General features: G+C 41.0%; 1 protein-coding gene across 3 annotated transcripts in view; it reads right to left on the reverse strand.

Moving 5' to 3' along the window:
* Positions 1-23,747, reverse strand: part of gmds (GDP-mannose 4,6-dehydratase) — an 88,046-nt gene that overhangs the window by 51,460 nt on the left and 12,839 nt on the right. For 2 of the 3 annotated variants that reach the window (XM_077717847.1, XM_077717846.1), the window contains exons 3-6: positions 14,934-15,021; positions 12,363-12,472; positions 4,323-4,515; positions 2,050-2,154 (exon numbers count right to left, since the gene is read on the reverse strand). In XM_077717847.1, coding sequence (XP_077573973.1) covers positions 2,050-2,154; positions 4,323-4,515; positions 12,363-12,472; positions 14,934-15,021 — 496 coding nt within the window. The remainder of the gene's footprint in view (positions 1-2,049; positions 2,155-4,322; positions 4,516-12,362; positions 12,473-14,933; positions 15,022-23,747) is intronic. The other variant, XM_077717848.1, reaches the window with a different exon arrangement.

The following is a 23,747-nucleotide window of genomic DNA, read 5'->3' on the forward strand; positions in this document are numbered from 1 at the left end:
TAATACAACAATGACTGCCTCTCCCGCACGACTGGTGGACGGGAGTCATAAAAGTCATAAAATCATTGAAGTATAAAGTAAAGTATTAAAACGTAGAAAAAAATAAATAAAAGCTGTGAAAACCCCCCACAAAAAAAAACAGGTAAAAGCTGACAGATACTGGCACTAGCTGCCACTCGAGCAGTGCCATTTTGTACATTTTTGATGCTGTTCATCCAACCACATTTTTTTACTTATCCAAAGTCAGCTCGTGGGGGCAGCAGCTTCAAGGGGGAAACTCAGACTTCCCTCTCACCAGCAACTTCATCCAGCTTTTCCGGGAGGATTCCTGGAAGTCCCCGGGCCAGCTCGGAGACATAGTCTCCCCGGTCTGTCCAACTCCACTGACTCCTTTCGATCCGGAGGAGCAGCGGCTCAACTCAGAGCCTCTCGTTGGCAACCGAGCTTCTCCCCTTATCTCTAATGGAGAGTTATTAGACCGTGCAGAGGGAACTAATTTCAGCCAGTTGTATTCAGGATCCTATTTTTTCAGTCATGACCCACAGCTCGTGACCATAGATGAGGAGGGGAACGTAGATCGACCGGTAAATAAAGAGCTTTGCCTTTTGGCTTAGCTCCTTCTTCACCACAACAGATTAATGCAGACTCCACATCACTGCAGACGCTGCAGCGAATTGCCTGTTGCCCGTTCAATTCTTCCCTCCTTTGTGAACTAGACCCCAAAGAGGATGCACTGCTTTCCCCACCCTGAGATGTCGGATGGTGGACCAAAATTTCCTTGAAGCCACCCGGAAGTCGTTCTCCATGGCCTCACCGAACTCCACCCGTTCCCGGATTTTTACTTTGGAGACCACCAGAGCTGTGTGCTGCTGGGCCAGCCAAAAAAAGCCTGATAGACTCTTTCAGCCAAACGGCATCCATCACAGCCAGTGTCCACCAGCAAGTTCTGGGGTTGCTGCTACATAGGCACTGACACCTTGCAGCCGCAGTTCTGATCTGCCACCTTAGCAATAGAGGAATATGTTCAACTGGGACTCAAGGTCCCTGCCTCTTCCTGGACATGAAAGAATCTCTGCTGGTGGTGGGAAGTGAAACTCCAGTTTTGGGCATTCCCAGCAGACACACAAAATGATTGGGTCTCCTGGGCTGCACCAGCATACTGCCTCACCATCGGAGCCAACTCCCCACCAGATGGTGATCAGTTGACACACAGCCGCCCCTCTATTTACCCGATTATCCAAGACATCCGGCCCCAAGTCTGATGACAAGACCAAAAAGTCAATCATCAAACAGCAGTGTAGGATGAACTGGTGCCAAGTGCACACATGGACACCCTTAGGCTTGAACATTGTGTTCATTATTGTCAATCCACGGCGATCGCAGAAGTCCCAAAATAGAACACCCCTCGGGTTCTGATCACAGTTTGTTTTTCCCAATGACGCCCTTCCAGGTCTCAATCATTCCCAATATGAGCATTGAAGTCCTCCAGCAGAACAAGACAGTCGCGAGAAGGAGCACACTCCAGCACCCCTTCCAAGGACTCCAAAGAGGGTGGGTACTATGAGCTGCCATTTGGTGTATAGGCGCAAACAACAGTCAGGACACATCCCCAGACCAGAAGGGAGGGATACCACCAAGTCGTCTATTAGGGTAAACTCCAATGTACATGCATCAAGCAAGGGGATATATAATTATGCTCACACCTGCTTGGAACCTTTCACCGTGAGACTCCATAGTGGAATAGTGTCCAACCCCCCTCGATAAGAGTGGTACCAGAACCAAAGCTGTGCGTAGAGATCAGCCTGACTACATCAAGCCAAAATTTCCCAATCTCCCTCACTGGCTCAAACTCTTTTCCAACCAGAGAGGTCACATTCCATGTCCCGAGAGGCAGTCCCTGCAGCCGGGGATCAGACCACCATGGATACCTCCTTTGGCTGCTGCTCAACTATCGGTGCACCAGACCTCCTTGGCCTCCCCTACAGGTGGTGAGCGAATGGGAACGTGATGCTCTTTAAAATAATATATTTTATAATTGTGAGCACTCACCTCTACGTGGACTCTCGTGGTTAAAGAGGATCCCATTTACAGCAAACATGTTGTAGGCCTCTCTGAAGTTTACCACAATCCAGTAGGCATACAATTTAGCAGCACCTTTATAAGACAAAGTGTCAATGGTACAATAAAAATACAAGAAAAGAAAATACTTTATTTTATACGCATCATTTTGTTGGTATAGGGGTGACTGGTCCAACCACATCACCATTCTAAGATCACAGGTTTAATCCTGGCTTCTGGACTTTCTGGAATTTATCTTTATTTATTCACAACATACAGACCGCCACAACACGTGGGAATCTCCATTGGAGAAGTGGGTTCACTTCCCGTATCTCTCTTTTAACCGCATTGCAGAGCCCATTAACATTGTTCTTACCAGCTGAATTATGCATCAAAGAATGCCACAGTTTAGAGGTATTCATGCCGCAATAACGTGCTACGCAAAGCACACCAGTGAACATCAATATTTAGGTAGCAATTTTAATGGCGACTAGAAAAAACAAAAACAGGAACTTGCAAGACGTCGTGCATTTTTGGTTATCGTTTCTTCTTTGGCGCTGAGTGCTGAAGTGCGACTCATATGGAAATGGAAATCTTTCTCTTATCTAGCTAGTGTTGACCGCATGAACTCTCTAATTCCCTAATTAGAGCTCTGTTATGCAAGCCAGTAACGCCTTGAGAAAATATAGCAAAATCATAGGAGTTCCAAATTAACCGAACCGAGAAGGAAGTTAGAGCTCTCTTCCTTCAAAACTGCCAATCATTCCAGCGCCGAAGTCACTGCTTGTCCTGACTTCTCCCAATGTTTGACATTTGTATTAACTTATTTTATACTTCAGAAAATCTGCAATGCATGGAAACCACAGAGGCGAAGCATCACAGTACATTGATTGTTTTACCATGTACAAATACATTGCGACCTGTTAGGAGTAGCTTGTTATTGTTTTTCCATTGCTTTGATTTTATGTTTTCCAGAAAGAAGCAAACTGTCTCTGTAGAATGATGTTTTCTAGAGCAAAATTGCAGCCTGTAAGACTATATGGACTGCTGTTAATGTGATCCACAATTTGCTCTGCTACTATCTTTTCCAAGACTTTTGAGACTGTTGGAAGGATGTTTAGAGGTCTGTAGTTGTTGGGTATTGTGGGGTTTCCTGATTTAAGGACCGTTGTTATGACTCAGCACTTCCAGGGTTACAGTCTGTTAGTTTCCTTTGGGCCTGAACAATGCTGAGGCACCCCTGTAGCGCGACGTTGCAAGCTTCAACCGGAAGGCTCAATTTTTTTTGAACGCGCATATTTAACTCATTTACTAATCAATAAAGTCTCATCAGGATATATGTAAGGTGTCGAGAGCCTCCAACAGACAACATTTATGACATGTCACAGCTGCTTGTAAGTCCCCGTTAATGTTGCACTGCTCCAAATAAGGCCCACTATGTTGGTCACGAGATACGTCTAAGTAGCCAGTGTCCTACTAAAATCACATAGACCAGTGTTTCCCAACCAGTGTGCCGTGAAGTCAAACAATGTAATAATCAGAGAAAAAATGAATATGAATATAACATTGATATAAGATTGAAATTGAATTATTACAAAGTTGAAATCAAAATATGGTGACCGTTAAAATTAAATATTATACTATTACAAGATTCAAAATGTGAAACAGTCATTTAGTTGCTTATTTAAGTCATAAAATTATGCGATTAAAAACGTTATTGCATCACTCGAACCGGAAGTGGATCAGGGTCCTCTGACGTTTGGTGACTTTGGGGGCATTCAGTCCTTGTGAACAAATAGATTTTGAAATCATTTTGGAGATTTATGTGATTCCTGTTGATAAAACTTTGATGAGAATGACTACTGTTAATATAGGTGAAATAGTTTTAAATTAAAAGATTTTCAGATGATGGTGTCCCCTGATATTTTCGCAAAAAGTGGGCCACAGCTGAAAAAAGGTTGGGAAACACTGACATAGACAACTCACGCTCTTTCCCCCCAAACCAAAGTGACACAATAAAAACATCCCCCCAGTTTTTAGATCAGGGGAGGTTGGCTCCTTCAAAAGTAGATCTTGGTGCAAAACGGTATTAGTAACCTTGGTGTAAGATGATTGGCAAGCAGAAATAAGGATAATGAGCGCCTCAGATGAACCTTTGGGTGTGATATTGGGAGAAGTGTCAATGAGTAGGACCTTAAACAACCAAAAACATGAAGCTCTATTGTTTACACACGTATTCTCTACATTGGATAGGAATGCATTACCGTAAGGTGAACGAGGGTAAAAGGGTGTGGTTTCCTTCTGTGGAATTTCCTGGACTTTGCCGTATAACTCGCTCGTGGAGGCCTGATAAAACTTCACGGTGTTGATCAGGCCACATGTCTTTACAGCATCTAAAAGACGAAGTGTTCCTACACCATCCACATTAGCAGTGTATTCAGCCAATTCAAAGGAGATCTAAAGAAGAGGCAAAAGAAAGACTCAATCTGACCAAGTAAAAACAAAAATCCCATTCTGAATGTATGATTTTTGCTAATGCATAAAATTTTACGAATACAGCATGGGTGTGGAGTATTCTCAAGAAATGTGGCTTCCACCCACATTCCCTAAAACAGCCACATTAGATTAAGAACCAAAAGAGAGCAATTCTATTTTGAAAAATGTGTTAGATAAGAAATTAAAATTTCAGTTACATTCATAGCACAGCAAACATGTTGATAGATCTGAAAATACAACCTCAGGAACAGGTTAAGAAAGAGTGAGATCAATTTAATAGGAAATAGGTTTATTACCGGAATACAGAATGGGGGAGAATGCTCAAACAGCTGTGAACCATGCTCACAGTCTGTCCTCCTCGCAAGTCTCTCTGAATGAACAGTGGGTCAGTCTTAATATAGGAAAACAAGGCATGGTATGGTTTCTATTAAACGACAAAACTCTGGGCAAAGTCTGATTAATCAGTGGCAAGTCTCCATGGCAATGACCAAACTTTGAGCAGAGTCCGGTTAATCAGTGTCAAGTCCCCATGACAACGACGAAACTCGGGGCATTTTTTTTATGACAACGATGTTTCTATACTTACAAAAACTGATACAATATTTATAAGCAATTGCCAAGCGACGTTGTCATTTTATCTTAATGTTATCTTACACGTGTATACAATTATGATACAGAAGAACTTCAGCACTTCAAATCAATTAAGCAAAATGTACAGAAATGATATGAGAAGCAATTCAGCAATTCAATTGAATCAAGCCAAGGTGTCAGAAAGATATTAAAACAAAGTAGCACACAATACCAATTTAAGGAATATGTAGAAATAGAAATCTCTTTCAAGGCTTCAACCGCCAAAACAGAAATTAAAGCGTTGGAGCCAGATACTTCTAGAACACTTTCGTCACTCTTTGAGATGGTGCGACTAAGTATTAGTTGTGCATTTAGTTATTCATAAGGTTTTTACTCAAATTTAAGTGATTTATTATTTTTTCTCTCCGCATCATCTGAAAAAGCAACCAAGAGAACCACTTTTTTGTATTGATTTATTATCATTATCGTCATTGTCATTATCATTATCCCGCCTTCGGCATATCAAGCAACTTCACCGTCACGGTCCTCATCTTATGCTTTTTCTTGGCCTCTGTTGGTTGATGGTATCAAATGCACTCAATCAATGAAGACTGCACCCTTTATCTAATTTTGATTTTATGTTTTCTGGAAAAAAGCAAACCGCCATTTCAGTAGAATGTTTTCTAATTTCCATATACACTGACTTTTTTTTTAATTTCGAGAGTTTAGGGAGGTTTTCCGGAGTGCCAGAGTTTGTGTTGCTTTTTCGGGTAAACTCCGGGAATTCTGGAGAAGTTGGCAGCTCTGCATATTTATCTGTATGATCACAATGCTTCAGGATACAAAATACAAAATCTACTATACAGAAGAACAGATTCACTGCTCATCAATGTTTACATAAATGACCTACTAAGCGGATGTCCTTCAATTGTCATTTACCAAATGTATACCGATGATGGTGTTCTATATGTCCATGCGAAAGGCCAAAAACATGTTGCACAGGAACTCACAGATGCAAAGACGAGTGAATAACTGGCTTAAAACATCCCAACTACAAAAACATATCTAACACCTACATGTACTTTTCAAAAAAGGGGACAAATAACAATGACCTCAACTTTTTTGTCCAAAGGAAAATAATCAATATAGTCCAAGAACTTCAATATCTAGGTATCCCTCTCAACGTGTCTTTAAACGGCAGATAAAAAAACACTGAATAAAATTAAATTAAAATTTTCCAACTGTAAGTTCATTAGAAGCAATCTCACGCCCGAGTCAGCAAAACTATATTTTGACAGAATAATCATATCACACGCCCAACTGCCTAATAAGTCGGTCATCAGCCTGCAAAACAACACTAATTGAAACCATTCATAAGCAAGCTTTAAACGTATTGGACAGAAAACCAAAAACACTTCACGACTGTCAGTAATTAAAAAAACACACGACTGAACTCGGACAATACTGTAGAATATGCAAATGCCACCTTAGTTTACAAAATCTTCCATCACAAAGCTTCTTCGCCACTTCATGATTTTGTACAAAAAACTCCAACACATCAACAAGGGCTGGCTCTAGGGCTCTAGTTCCATTCAAAAAGAGTGCGTTCAGCCAAATCAACTTCTCTGTCCATGCTGCATATTGGGGTAGACCTGCCAACTGGCTTAATAATTGTTTGTTCATGTCGAGCCAGTGTGGCCAAACTGGTTTTACAATTGTCTGTAGGACAATGGAATGTAGGATAAGACAACTAGCTGCCTTTACAATTGTTTGTTCGCACCACAAATTGTAAGATAGCTAACTAGCTGGCCTTGCAATTGTTTCCGTGTATTGTGGAATATGGCCAACTCGCTTTGTTTGAAACGCGCATGTAAGATAGGACAAAGTCTCTTTGCAATTGCTTGTTCATATTGTAATAGTTTTTGTGAGTATAACAGCATCATAGTCATCCTTATGGCTGACATGTCAGCATAAACACCCAACTGTCTGACTGAATAATCAATTCGAGTCTTGTGATTGCGTTGACATGTCAGCACAAATACCTAACTGTCCGACACTGATCAATTACCTTTTGCTCTGCAAATGACTGAAACGTATCTGTCCAAAGTCCTAGTGACGACTGTCAGTTTTGCCTGCATTTAGGACACACTCACCGGTCATTCGACTAGAGTTGCAGGAACATCGCGTTGAACAGGACCCCATTGTAGGGACTCTCACAGTCCATTTTGCAGTCTGGTAATGAACCTATTTTCTATTTAAATTGATATCACTCTTTCTTGACCTGCTCCTGAAGTTGTATTTTCAGACCTAACATACTTTGGGGCCGAAAGCCCGAGGCCCAACAGTCAACAATTGCCAGAGCGACGACGGAACACGACGACAGCATCCTCCATTGAAAGGGTCAACACGGCGGACGTTCCCTCGCCGCTCTGGTGATCTGGTGACGGGTCCTCCAACTAGGGCAAGTTCGGAACGAGAAAAATCATGAGTTCACCCTTTGATTTCTGTCTCCGTGAAGTGTGATAATTTAAATGAGTATTATCACTGCGGTCGGATTAACACTCTGCAGGTCAGGGACCATCGTATGATCTTAAGATGAACATAATAGTTTTTCGGTCCAGGGCCAGCGTGCGTCGAACATTATAGTTTTTGGGTAGTACCAACATAAGTACACAAGATTGAGTCGGGGACTTATAGTCTTGGTCTGTTAATAGAGTCAGGGACTCTCCCAAGACAAAAGTCAGCGACTTTTTGGGCTTGGTGTTTTCAGAAATATTCACGAAGTAGAGATCAATTTCTGCAAATTTAGAATAAAATTGTTGTTTAAATTATTAAGTGATTAATCCGGAAAGTGACAAGGTAAGTAGGTTTATTGTCAGACTGCAGAGTGGACATCTGGGGGGGTTGCTAGATGTGGGTTATGTGTGGATGCGTAGTGTGGGAAGTTGCCTGTCTGCCGCGGTGGGTGGATAGGAATGGTTTCAGTACCAATTTGAAGGATATGTGAAAGGTTTGATGAGCATAGAAAGGGAATCGTTGAAGAAAAGAGTTTTGTAAGTGAATAGAAAAGAAAGTGTAGCAAAAGCAGCTGAAGGTGTGCAGAGAGTTGACTTGAGGAGAGTAGAGTGGAGTTAATATATTTTGTGTGCTGTGTTCCTGGAGAAAATGGCTCTTATCTTAAGTAAACATCGTCTCCTTGGTGGGGGTGAGATGAGTCAATAGGAATTCAGCCAGTAAAAGGTTAGCAATATAGGGGTAATTTGAAAATTAGACCTTAAGTATTACTAATTATTTGGTTGTTAATGATATACGGATTGCATAAGCATCAGTTGATGTCAATCAAATGATGTCGACCTATTTCCTTTGAGAATGATTATTGCTGATAGGACCGCAAAAGGTGATTAGCTGCCAAGAAGCACACACTTGGGATGGCGCTCTTCATCAGTGATGAAAATTTGCTGACCACTGATGTCTGATTATGAGTGTGAGCATGAATGTTTGTCTGTCTTTTTGTGTTTTTGATTGGCTGGCCACCGAGATATAATCAATCGGTTAGATATCAAGGTGGAAAAGGATTTTAAAAAATTGAAATCTAATTCTGTAATCGCCAATAAGCCCTTTTTAAGGGATGGCGGCAAAGGATTTGGAAATTTGCAAATGGATTTCTGAAATTGCCAATAAGCCTTTTTTTTAGGGATGGCAGCGACAAATTATGAAAAAAAAGTCCTGAAGGAAATGCATGGAATTTGGGTTGGCAGATTGTGCTTCTCAACAGGAAACGGACCAACGGTGGTACCAGGTGGTGCCTTAAAGTGGGAACATCCATACCAAGCATTGCTGACCAACCAACCAACGTGGAAAATAGCTGAGAGGGGGATGCAGATCCACCTTTTACACTGTAAGAAGGTTCTCTCGGTTGAAACGTTTGAGGAGACAGGTGAGATAAACTTTCTGACGTAATAAAGCAAAACGCCAACCACTCCAGTATAGATTGGAAAGATTATTGCTCAGCAAGCAATGCCATAAAACCATTGGAAACTATTTTTATTGGTCTTATTGTCTCCATACGCAAAACAGGTGAAAGCGTTTCAATTGAGACTAAGCCTTCTTACAAAGGGTTAAAATAAATGACCAGAAAAAGAGAAGCTGCAGTGGGAGGTGGAAGGAGCCACTCAACGCGAGAACGGCCTCTTTGCAAACAAACCGTGCATCCCACAATCATTGTTTGAAGTAATTGCAAAATTGAGCCATGGGAGGAGCCATGTCTCAACAGGGGGGAGGGGGGATGATCAGTATAGTACAACAAACAATGCATATTCCCAGAGGTCACCAAACCTACTTTTAAAAAAACATTTGCAGAAACTGTCTCACCTGCTGTAGACACAACTCTCAAGGCAAAGAAAGACACAAGCGAGGAACAAGGCAGACATGGACATATCCTTTCAAGGTTCTGAACATGGATTTCATCGAGCTGAATGAACCAAGGTGGCATATACAGGTACTGTCTGGTGGTCATTGACCAAGTGGGTTGAGATATGTCCAACCAAGAAAACGGACGCCACGGCAGTCGCAAAAATCCATATGCAAAAGGATAATTCCAAGCCATGGAATACCACGAGTCATTTGGAGTAATGGTGGTGCTCGCTTCGTGACGGCATCTTGGAATCGACCTGAGGTATCATTGTGCCTGCCTCCCCCAAAGTGCTGGACTCATTGAAAGAACAAATGGAACAGTAAGACTCGGAGTGGTGGCGGAGGAAACTAGAGAAACAGATTCTCACACTCAGTGGTTAAATGCTCCAAGAAAGAACAGTGATGAATGTAAATAATCTGCCGACATCTTCTCGGTCTCCCACACAGGAGGGCCTGTCCCCAGGCGACCTGGTACTCGTCAAGGTGATAAAAAGAAAGTGCTAGTTATCTCCACTGGGGACGGACCTCACCGTGGGATTTTGACCGCTAACCTTACCAAGTTGGCCACCACCATCAACACTGATGGACTAGTGTCGGAGCTCATGACCGGGATCCAGTGTGGGGCTCTGATGTGCCCCTCAAACACAAAAACTGGTCAGTCCCCTCCAAAAAACCTAATGGGTCTGTTCCCCTGGGTGCGTGTGGCAAGGAATGCCCTGCGTCTGGAGACCATTGACTGCAGGTTCCGGGCCTGTGACGGCGCATCAGTCTGGCTGCGGCAAGGCCGAGAGGCCCAGGTAGCCGCCACGGCCCAGGTGATTTCCCAGGGCCGCCCTGCTCTTGACGGAGTGGCCACCCAGCGGGGAGGTGTGTGTGCCATTGTGGGACACTCGTGATGCGCTTTCATGCCTCCCGGCTCATCCTACTGAATTCATGATGCCCTACAAACTATGAAGAACATGCAGGACGCTATAACCTAAGATTCGATTCCACAACAACGGTGTCTTGACTGGTTCTTCTTGGGCTCATGGACACTGACTACACTAATATTACCCTATAGTTCCTATATAAAGACTGAGCTAGTGTTCATTCAGAGAGAATTGTGAGGAAGGCAGGCTGTAAGAAGTTCACAGCTGTCGGAGCATTCTCCAACCATCCTGCAGTCCGGAAATAAACCTATTTCCTATTTAAATTGATCTCACTCTTTCTTAACCTGCTCCTGAAGTTGTATTTTCAGACCTATCACTGCACATACCTGGAACTCAATACCAATTAATATACGTGAACTTCTGTTTCTGAAACCTCTCCACCAATCGTCTTAAAGCCTGGCTGTTAGACAAACAAAATTCTAATCACAACAGTGTATAAAACCTGTGTGTGTGTGTGTGTGTGTGTGTTGGAGATAATATTTATATATATATATATATATATATATATATATATATATATATATATATATATATATATATATATATATTTATATTTATATTTATATTTATATTTATATATTTATATATATATATATATATATATATATATATATATATATATATATATATATACACAACCTTGAGCCAATCCACTACAAGCGCGTTACCAGTAGATTTATATATATATATATATATATATATATATATATATATATATATATATATATATATATATATATATATATATATATATATATATATATATATATATATATATATATATATATATATATATATATATATTTATAAATCTACTGGTAACGCGCTTGTAGTGGATTGGCTCAAGGTTGTGTGGAGAAGACGGCTTGGGGGACAAAGGATGACAAGCAGCAGCAGGTACCGTAATTCCTCGATTATTTCGGTTAATGTAGACCAGACACGGCCGCGATAAAGGAAAAAACACAAATTAGGGTCACCTCGATTTATTTATTTATTTTTTCTAACCCTAACCCTTTACTTCAGTGCTGAGTTCTAGTAGCAAGCGGAAGACATAGGAGTGGCTTCCACTTGCGAGTTTCAGCATGGAGTTTCACATTTTTATGAACTGACAAAAAAAAGAAAATCTCCCCCAAAAACCTGCGATATAGTAAAGCCTCGACATTTGAGGGATTACTGTATTGAATGCTGTGGTCAACAAACCATTCAAAGACAATATGCGAAAGAAATACACAGAGTGGCTCCTGTGCGGTGATCACGCAGTAAGTAACACGATCTGGAAAGATTCAGGTGCCTCCAGTACGTTTGCTCTATGAGTGGATCCTCCACGCATGGGATGCCGTTTCTACAAAGACCATCATGCACGGGTTTAGAAAATGTTGCATTCAAATGCCCTGGACCGCAGTGAAGCTGGCCTGCTATGGGAGGAGCCAGAGGATGGAAGTAAGGACAGTGACACTGAGCGCAGCGAATAACACGATGTTACTGATGACTTATATTTTGACACGACAGATCTCAGAAGCAAGTTTAAAACAGTTTGCATTATTTTATTGCAATGTTTTTTTCCGTATTCAGATTTGTTTCAGGACTCTTGAATAAATTCTTGTATGAAAATTACATTTGGTTTTCAAAAAGTTTTTGCAAATTTGAGTCTTGAAAAAGAGGGGTTTGTCTTATATTTGGGGCTGCCTGATATTTAGTTGGGCTAATATGGTAATTCTAAAAGTATTTTTTAACAGCAGTGTAAACGATACTCAAAGTTACCCCATTTGTTCCAAAAATCTAGTTTCACATATTTAATCTACCTACTAAGTATTTAATAAATGACCCTAACAGTATGGATGTACTGTATATGTAAATATTATTTGCTAGAAGGGATAAAAGGTAATATCATGCTACCTTGACATGACTCTGAGCCCCCAAGTTGTAAATCTCTGTAGGTTTGACTTGGTTAATGATTTTCACTAAACATGTGCTGTCAGTCAGGTCACCATAATGCAGCTTCATATCTGAAAAAGACAAAGTAACAAATGAACACCAATGCAATCATACAGTAAGCAACATTGTTCTTAAGGGTTAGATGCGAGCTAGGCAACAAAGCAAGTATTCACAAGTACACAAAATAAAACTGCCAAAACTACAAAATCCTGATTAAACCTAAATATCATCATCAAAGGTGCCAACGTCTCCGAAATTTCCCTAAACTCCAGAAATCACCAAAAATTGTCACTTAAATTGTTTTTTAAGCAACCATTTTGGAAAAGTAACAAATTTCCTATTTAAATACCTCGAAATTTACACCATGACTATGGGTTCCGCCATGTCGATTCAAGTGCACTGTAAACCGGAAGAATTTGATGACACGAGTGCATTGTAAATCATCTGAGTTACAAGTTCAGAGAAATGATTCGTCTTGTGCGACTTCAGCGCAGAACGATTTTGCGTGAATCGCATTCACTCAAATGGGACAAGGGCACTCCTGAAATGGGGTCGACGGAGGTTGGCAGCGGGAGTTGCTGGGGCCTATCCCAGCCCACAATGGGCACGTGGCCAGACAAATTACAAGGCACAAGGAGAGGAAAAAACATTCACACTCATACCTGTGGGCAATTTAGAGTGCTCAACAAGCCTACCATGCACGCTTTTGGTATCTGGACGAAAACTAGAGTAGCCGGAGAAAACCATGCAAGCCCGAAGAGAACATTTACCTTATTTACCCGCATAAACGCCACCCGCGCGTATAAGCTGCACCCTTGAATTGCCTTAAAATTGTTGGATTTTACAATTTCATGCATATGTGCCACCCCCCGATTCCCAATTTTCACATCAATATATATGGTTTTAATAGGGAGTGAAATGTGTTACTTTGAAGGGAAAGTGGTATTTCTGAGATGCTGTATGAATCAAAAGCACATTATTAGAATCGATATCATAAGGAAGGTAATATGCCTGTATTTGTTAGACCTGACAATATACACCACTGGGATATCTGAAACCAAATAAGTAAATACTTAAATAGATGAATAAATATCTACCCTTTGGGTACCCTCCTGTAGGAATGGCCTTGGTCAGGGGTGGACAAACTTTTCGGCCCGGGGCCACATTGACTTAAAAATTTGACAGATGGGCCTGGTCAACACAAGATACGATACATACAAAAAAACTGCATCTGTTAACAGTACATATGAAACATAAACAGAAAAAAAGGACTAAAGTATTAACATACACATCACTCATCATTAAAGCAAAAAGTATAAAGTAAAGTAAAAAGGAATGTATTGAGAAATATTAAAATGTAATTTAAAAAAAGATAGAGGGGCTGCAAAACACGAAAAACAAATAAGAGTGGACAGAGCTACTGCCACTGGTTTCCGCCTGATGGCGCCATCTTAGGAAATAAATAAATAAATAAATAAAATAAAAAAATATTTGGACAATGTCGGTGGGCCGGATTAAAAAGCCTAACGGTCTGTATGAGGCCCGCGGGCCGTAGTTTGCCCATGGCTGTGTTGGTCAATACTTTTTGCTTCACGTGCCTCACAACCGAGTGTATCTCCAGTTTATTTTATAAAGGTATTAAACCAGCGCTTTGAAGGTTTCGATTGGCGTCAAAATATACCCTCCCTCAGCTATATAACAGCGAATATAAGACAATGTTTTTAGCATTGCCATAAGACAAAAAATGTGGGGGTTGTCTTATTTTCAGAGTCTATACATAATACTCATTCATAGCGCGAGATGGCGCTAGGTATATTTAAAACAAATAAGAGTGGACAAAGCTACTGCCACTTGTTTCCGTGTAATGGCGCCATCTAGGGGAAAGAAAAAAAATTGGACAACTTCGGCGGGCCAGATAAAATAGCTTGGTGGGCCGGATGTGTCCCGTGGGTCGTAGTTTGCCCGTGTCTGGCCTAGGTAGTCACGTGCACTGACAGTTGGATCACAGCCAAAGGAGGTAAAAACCTTATGGTTCACACGGACATCGGGGACATACGTTTTTTTTCTTGAATTTCATTCATAGACGTCAAAATTCATTTTATTTCACATTTTGTGTTTATTCTTTCACTATTTTGAAATAAATGCCCGTATCGGCCGGATTGTCTTGCTTCATGACGTCAAAGCGCCATTGCGTCATGACGTCATTGTGTCATGGCGTCGTCAACTCGCAGTTTTGTGCATGTCTTGTTTCTATACACATAGAAGCCGTACCCTCGATTAAGTCATCACTTTTTTGCCCGACAAAGGCAGCTTTTTTCGCGAGTTAATACAGTGAAATCCACACAAGGACAGACCTGGGATTGAACACTTAATTGCAGAACTGTGAGGCTAACATGTTAACCCCTAGACCACCTAGCCGCCCCACGTGAACTTATTTATTGAATGAAAACGAGCAAATGATCAAAATGTTCACAGTTCACAGTCTCTAATTAATTTTGCCTATCTGACATCTGCCTTTTTTATATCACTTACTGCCTTCAGTGTGTGTCTGTGGGTTCTGGTAAAGATGTTCAATGCGTCCAGTGTTGAAGGAACTGGAGCGTCTCAAAATACCATGAACCTGAGGATGTAGAAGATTTGGTCAACATAAGTTAATGTTAAGCTTCTTGTTTGACAGTTCAAAAGACATACCGGATATATAGACAGCTATATGGTTATATATACGGTATTTTCACGTCTATTAAGCGTGTTGTATTTTTAGCCGTAATGTCAATAATGAGTGCTATTTCTGTATTTTAGACACACAAAGCCCGCGCCGTTCCTTTAGCCGCAATGTCAATAACAAGTGCTATTTCTGTATTTTAGACACACAAAGGCCGCGCCGTTCCTTTAGCCGCAGCCAGGCATGGCATATATATTATTGATGAATACGAACCGTTATAACGCTCAACGGAAGCAGGCGCAGATGCTATTTCTGGTGTGCAGGGACTGCTGGGATATGTAGTTTTGTCAATAAACCAGAGATGACAGAGAACAGACTAAAAACATGTTTTTATAAAGGCAATATATTATCTCCCTCTGGCTCCCTCTGGCTCCCTCTGGCTCCCTCTGGCTCCCTCTGGCTCATGTATGCATGTATACAATGCGGACTTTAAAGCGACCAGGAGTTGTGCACAAAGTCGTCTTCAAGCACCCTTTTTTTAATTTTATTATTCACAAAAAAAGTACAGTGTTTTCTTTTTATACATGTATACGTGTATACGTGTATACACGTATACACGTATACGCGGATACACGCATACACGCATACACGCATGCACGCACGCAGGCATGCACGCCTGCACGCATGCACGCATACATGCATACACGCAGTGAAGTATGAATGTATTTTATGCTTATTATTTTGTCTTTTGGTCTATATAGTGTAGTCACTAGAATAGAATTTTGCATGACCCAGTGGAAACTACCACCATGACACCTTTTAGTTAAGGGGGTGTCATCTATCACGACACCGACTTCTTTGTCTACTTCTTCCCGCCTTAAGTTTGTACCTAGGTCACATGACTCTTTGTTAATAAAACCAGCTCAACTGTTAGAGGGAGGCAGGGATTGGAACTGGTCAGGCAAGGAGATGGACTCATCTCCAAGCGCTGGCTCCTCCCGACCCTTCCCTCAGCTGATGTCTTTGAAAATCTCATCAAGCCGACTCTGCGTGTGCTACCTCTGATCCGAAGTTATTGAATGTATATGGTTCTAAACCTGACATTTTCTGGTGCCGAAAACCCCGGAGATTCATTTCTGAATTTCTTGGACCGCGGTGGACTGAAGGCAGAGAATTACTGACGTCAGCCCTCTTACTTTGAAAGAGGGGGTTTTTCGGTCGATCGCGGCCCGTTTGAAGAAAGGAACCCGGCGGAGAAAGAGGAGGCAGGCAGACGGTAAGTGCATTTAAAAATTTATATATAACAAGGCTGGTGAAATCCTGTTTTTCCATTCGTAAAAGAGTCGAAGAAAAACGCTCCATTAGCGGGAGATAAGGAATGCATACACGTGAGAATTATGTATGTCGTTAAGAAAATTAAAATAGAAACGTAAGGTATGCAACGGATGGTACGCTTAGTTGGATTAGCCAACTAGAGCGTCTCCAAGAGGTGCGCCGGTGATGTGGCGTTTAGCCTATGGCGGGGGTTAGAGTCCCCCTTTGTTAAAATGATTTCACAGATTGTTCAAAATAAGGGAAACCTTCCAAAAATAATGCACTCGATGAGTAAAAAGCGCTAAATAAAAAGTAATCATTATATAGAGATATAATAAAACCGGAAATATGCCGTGACGCGCGCAGGCCTTGCAAAATAAAAGAATAACAGTTATAAAGTCGACGTAGACGGATAAATAGGATATTAATGTTATTAAAAATATAATAAATTAGTTGGGACGTCCCTAAAAAATCCTAAAGAAATATATTAATAGAATAACATTTGACCATTGTTTGGAAAAAGTTCAAAACCAAAGAACAAGAGGAAAAAAGCATCCAAAATGGGCTCTGGGAATAGTAAAGAATATCCAGATGATGTGAAATTCATGCAGAGACATTTTCCTGACAATTGCGCCCATGTAGGAGAATGGACCAAGGAGAACAAAGCACATGGTTTGGGGGAAATTGTTAGTGGAACCTTTGCAAACTATTCAAAGGAATTTAGAAGTAAAAAAAGCTGTAAACAAAGGAAAAAAGCAAGAAAAAATATGTAAGCAGCTAAAAGATATTAAAGTTTGGATAGAACAAGCTACTAAACGAGAAGAACAAAGATCTGAGAAGAAAATTAAAAGGGCTGAACCAGCCCCCCTTCACAGATGCAGACACTCCTCACCCAACATTCCAGGCACCTTTCTACAAACAAAGGACACAAGGGGGTTTGCGGGGGCTCCTGGAATGCCAGGCAATAGACGTCTCAAGTTACCTCCGCACCAAGTAAGAGCAGAGAGAGATAAGGATTTAGAGGCAGAGGAGACAGAAATGGCATTCATCCAAATTGTTAATGATATCAAACGAGAAGAAAACAATTCAGAAATGGCATTGATCCAAATTATTAGGTAAAGTTTAGATAAAAGTTTAGATAAAATAATTAATTTAGGAAAGGCATGATTTCTCTGGGATGATGTGAGCATCATAGATCATTCAGTGCACGGAATGATGTGTCTCGCTCACCCATCAACAGATGAGATATGCTTTAGCGCAAGTCATATTAATGACTATTAGAATATAACGGATTGCATAGGCATCAAACAATTGATGGCAACCAAATGCCGTTAACCTAGTTCTTTTGAGAACGATTAGTGCTGATAGGACAGCAAAAGGTGGTTAGCTGCCAACCTCTCCACTAGAAAAAAAATTGCTGACCACTGATGTCTGATTATGAATGCGTGTGAGCGTGAATGGTTGTTTGTCTTTTTGTGTTTTTGTGTTTTTGATTGGCCATCTACCAAGATATAATTGATCCGTTTGATATCAAGGTGGAAAAGGATTTAGCAAATTGGAATCAATTTCTGAAACTGCCAATAAGCCCTTTTCAGGGATGGCAACGAAGGATTGGAAATTTGAAATCAATTTCTGAAATCGCCAATAAGCCTTTTTGGATGGCGATGAAAAATCAAGGAAAATTGTTTAGTCCAAAGAAATTTTTTGATGATAATGCATTGGATTGGAGGAACAAATCTGCGATGCGAAATTTTGAAGCACTGAGAAAAACAAAAACAGTGCATCATATGAAATTCCAAAGTACCATTGATGTATAGGGATAATGGCATCCAAATTGTGTTAACAGATTAATTGACTGAATTGACAAAATGTTCCATATTTCGTTACCATACCAAACGCCATTATTCACTACACCAGGGGTGGCCAACCAGTTAGAGACCAAGAGCCACATTTTTTACCGTGTTACCGCAAAGAGCCACATTTTTTACTGTGTTACCGCAAAGAGCCACATCACACAGATTTATTGTAAATGTCACACACCAGCATAGTAATGACATAAATTGACTCCTACAGTACTAACAGCACAGGCCAGTCATTATCAACAATGAACATTGTGTGCACTGTCTCACACAGACAAACTCTCAGTTCAACCAAGTCCGCAAACAAAAATATAATAATTTACAATAGCGTTTTTCTTTTTCTATGCATGTTACTTAGTGGGACTTCTGTCATAAAATCAGAGCCTATTTTTGCGCAACGTTCGCTCCTTGTGAGCTGTCATTTATTATGAATGGCTTTTAACTAGCGCGCCCACCATGTGGGTGTCCACCTCGCTCTCCTATTGGCTGCTCCCGGCTGAGCACTCTCGCCTTGGTCTGCCTCGCAGGGGGTGTGGCTTTTTCAGCCGACGCTCGATCTTTGGGATACTTTTTGTGTGCGCGACGCTGTTCATTGTCGCTTCTGGTTCACGGGAGCTCTCCCACTCTGTTAAAAACGTTTACTCAAATGACCTTGCTCCTACTGGGAAACTTTGAGGTATTTTCATCCCAAGCACATGCGCATTGGACGAAAATACCGTATTGAACTCAAGCGAAGCGCACACGCAAATAAAAATAAAACACAAATACAAACTTTGATATGGACGTAAGAGCCACATGATACCGGGCAAAGAGCCGCATGCGGCTCGCGAGCCGCGGGTTGGCCACCCCTGCACTACACGATTGGAGCTGAATGATGAGTCTAATCTGGCTATCTGTATAAAAGAAAAACTTTAAAGAAACGCACTAATTTTGAGTTAGCAGAAGAAGACTGTGTTTTTCAACAGGAAACATGGAGAAGACGCACGAGCAACCCAAAATGAGAACGTCCATACAACTGTTGCTGACCAAACAGCAGACATGAAAATAGCTGAAAAGGAGGATGCAGATCCACCTTTTCACTGTAAGGAGGTTCTCTCAGTTGAAACGTTTGAGGAGACAGGTAAGATAAGCTTATTGACGCGATCAGACGTAATGGAAAGCATCCAATATTGATTGGAAAGATTATTGCTCGAGGAGCAATGCCATAAACCATAAGGAACTTTTTATATTGGTTTTATTGTCTCCATAAAAGAGTGAAAGCGTTTCAATTGAGAACAAACCTTCTTACAGATTTTTAAAGTAAACGATTAGAGAGAAAAGAGAGATTCCAATGGATAGATATGTAACTAAATTTTAATTTTATGCCGGACTATTGGAAAATGTTGATTAAGAAAGTTTTATAGATGATTGGCAAACTCCAAAGACAATGGAATGTTACATTTGATAAAAAAGACAACTAGTTTGGGATATTTTAGAATTTTCAAACAGCTGAGATAAATGTGCAACACAATACACATTGTTAATTGAATTGGGACTTGATTAGTATGCAATTCATAAGTAATGAGTTTTAATGGCTCTAAAAGACAATTATGCTAGAAAATATTAACCCTAATAAACAAGGGGTGGTTACAGTTTAGTGGGTTCAATTCTTTTCAGAATTATAAATGTTTACATTTCTTTCTGGATATTAATTGATGTGAATGTAACTGTTGCAGAGAGCAGGAAAGCTGTTTTCCTGAGGAGAAGGCAGCCTGGTTTGCTCTATGTATTCTTCATATTTTTAGCATGATTAGTTAATTTGTGTAATTGCAGGAAAGGAAAAATCAAATATAGTTATTGATCTTAACAAGGAAGCAGCAAACGCAATAGAATAACAGCTAGTATATCTACTTTTGACTGATAAAGCATTCAGATTTTCACAAGCAAAGTGATGGAATAAGTAAGATTGTTGTGATTTTTGTCCATTTGAGAATTAAGCCCAACCAAGTGGCCGTATGCAGGTGTTGAGCACGCGCTAAAGACGACAGCAGCTAAAGCAGCAGCGCAAACACTTACTGCACAGTATTCACAACAACAAAAACTGAGTCAACAATATTAATTGATAGGCAAAACATTGCATCACATAAGGTAGAAATGCATATATACAGAAAGAACACAGAACAGTCTGCAGAAGACCTGTACACAGCTAAAGGCCTAGCGTGCCTACCAAAAATTATTCCAAAATTGAGCCATGGATTGAACCATGTCTCAACAGGGGGGATGATGGACATGGTACAGCGTGTGTTCCATGTCCCAGAGGTCTAAATACCTACTTTTAAATTTTTTGTAGGAACCGTTTGATTTGTTGCAAGGTGTGCAAGGTAACCTCGGGCCCAAACGAGGACAACGTCCAAAAGAGTGTGGGACTGGTAGAGCAAACGAATGTTCATGGAAGACCATTTCAACATCCTCTATGGGAAGGTGAAACATGACAAAAGCCTAAGGGCAAGGCAGACCTAATCACAGAATGGATGGTAACATGTTTGGAGAAACTTGTCCAAAGAACATGCAAGCTGCCGTGATCCCCTTTTGTCTACTTTGCAGGAGGTGGTGAAGCCAGGTGACTGGATGCTGATCCGAGTCATAAAAAAGAAGTCCTGGTTCTCTCCACGATGGGAAGACCCATTCGTGGCCCAACTCACCAACCTCCACTGCTGCAAAGATTGCTGAGAGGTATACGTAGATTCACCAATCTCAGGTCAAGGTGGTTCGAAACATAGGGGACTGTGAGTAGACTGCCAGCCGGACGGTACCAAAACCCTTGTCCGTGGAACATCATCAGACGTTTACTCACCTGCCCCGAGCGCCCCGAGCTTAACTTTGACATTTCGTAGACTTAGCATTCCCGCGCAGAAGCCAAAATGAAAGCTGCCGCCACCCTCATCACAGCGACTCTACTATCAGCCGCAATCTGGGCGTGGCTGGATGCCCTGCCCACTGAGACTCGAGCAGGAAATCGAGATGGTCCCATGCTACTGTCGCAAAGAAGAGTGAGGTGGTATGAAAAGAGTGATCAAAAGAATTATTATGAAGAAAATGTGTGGTATAATTTCATGATGTTTCAGAAGAAATTGTCCGGTGTGAATGAAAATTGTTGTGTGTAGTCGTATACCTATTTCCACAGGCACCCCGCCAGTTTATCCTAAGCCAATTAATCCCTACGACTATGACACCAACACACCTCCATGGTACCTAGAAGCTGCAATTAGAGCTAAAGTTCCCCAAATTAATCCGACTGTACCACATTTGGCGGGTAGACATTTTACAAGACTCCTAAATTACAATTGGACAGATCTTGCTACGTTGAACGACGTCCCATACCCACGTGGTTTTAAAGCCGTGTGTTTTGCCAGTATCATGTCCCTTTTTGGCCACTCCATACCGTTGGGGGAAGTCCCCATGAAGTACTGCAGTCAGGGAATTACCCCGTGCACGCGAAACACCACTAACAAAGACCAGTTAAATGCCACAGGAGCGCCCCCGGGTGCCACCTGCAGGGATTATTACACTCTCCCTGATGTAATGGGCACTAATCCTCAAGATGATGGGTATTGGCTATGTGGCCATACAGTGTTTTTGAGTTTGCCCACAGCATGGACAGGTCGGTGTGCAATGGTGCAGATGGTCCAGGATGTCTTCCTTCTAAGGGGAGTAAAGGCAAGGGATAAGAGATCAGTGCAATTCAAACCACATGACTCAATTTGGGGCAGTGATGTTCCTGATGACCATAAATTATGGTCCACCCCCCAAAAAATTCATACTGTCACTACTTCCTCAGCTTGGAATTGGTAAAGTTATGTTCCGAGTGGAGACATTGAATTATCGTATGGGACTGTTCATTAACCAAACTGTCAAGGCTCTACAGGGCATAGCAGATGAATTACAAGCCCTTAGAGAAATGGAGCGCCAAAACCATATGGTCTTGGATTTGATAACAGCCAAGGATGGAGGTGTGTGCGCCATGGTCGGAGAACACGGTTGTACTTTCATCCCAGATGAAACCGGTGACGTAGGTAACATTACTCGTGCAATGGCTGAAATGAAAGCCTTGGCCAACGCCATGGCCCAGGATCACTCAGCTATTGGTGCATCACTTTGGTCGTGGTGAATATCCGGGTCGTGGTTCGCGATCCTGGTTAAATCTTTAACACCGTTACTTGCAATTATGTTACTCTTCTGTATTTTCTCAATGTGTATAATCCCTTGCATGAAAGCTATGGTTTGAAATACTATCCAGCATACGCTGGTAGCTTACAGCGACATACAATATCACCGCGTGACATGCCGTAATGAAGATTCTCCCATCATTTTGAAGTTCGACGAGTGACGGTATGTCGAGTCATCCGGGTAATTGTACATGTCTTGACTTCAAAACTGTGTTCGCTCATAAAGAGGGACACAGAGGAATTTTCCTATATAACCTTAAAACTATCTCACGTTTTTCACCTTTGCCTTCACAAATGACTATTGTTTTCCATACTCTTTGATAAGTACCTGCTGATGATGTTTGTATTCTAATACCTAGATAGGAGGGATATAAATTGATGTTTAATGAAAATTCTTTCAAAGTTACTAAAGGGGGAAAATGTGAAGTATGAATGTATTTTATGCTTATTATTTTGTCTTTTGGTTTATATAGTGTAGTCACTAGAATAGAATTTTGCATGACCCAGTGGAAACTTCCATCATGACACCTTTTAGTTAAGGGTGTGTCATCTATCACGACACCCACTTCTTTGTCTACTTCTTCCCGCCTTAAGTTTGTACCTAGGTCACATGACCCTTTGTTAATAAAACCAGCTCAACTGTTGGAGGGAGGCAGGGATTGGAACTGGTCAGGCAAGGAGATGGACTCATCTCCAAGCGCTGGCTCCTCCCAACCCCTCCCTCAGCTGATGTCTTTGAAAATCTCATCAAGCCGACTCTGCGTGTGCTACCTCTGATCCGAAGTTATTGAATGTATATGGTTCTAAACCTGACACACGCATACACGCATACACGCATACACACATACACGCATACATACATATACATACATACATATACAAATCTCTCCCTCTCTCCCTCTCTCCCCCCTCTCTCTCTCTCTCTCTCTCTCTCTCTCTCCCTCTCTCCCCCCTCTCTCTCTCTCTCTCTCTCTCCCTCTCTCTCTCTCTCTCTATATATATATATATATATATATATATATATATATATATATATATATACATATACATATATATATATATATATATATATATATATATATATATATATATATATATATATATATATATATATATATATATATATATATATATATATATATATATATATATATATATATATATACATACATATGTTTGTATAGTACGCAGTCTAGCTTTGAATGCTAGCGGCAGGATTTCTTTTGTAAATACAGCCGAAATGACGGCGAGTACCGAATTAGTGTGCTCGCATACTGGGTTTATTGAAGAACTGGGTGTATTAAGA

This window comes from Stigmatopora nigra, chromosome 5, assembly GCF_051989575.1.
Source record: "Stigmatopora nigra isolate UIUO_SnigA chromosome 5, RoL_Snig_1.1, whole genome shotgun sequence".
Taxonomy (NCBI): domain Eukaryota; kingdom Metazoa; phylum Chordata; class Actinopteri; order Syngnathiformes; family Syngnathidae; genus Stigmatopora; species Stigmatopora nigra.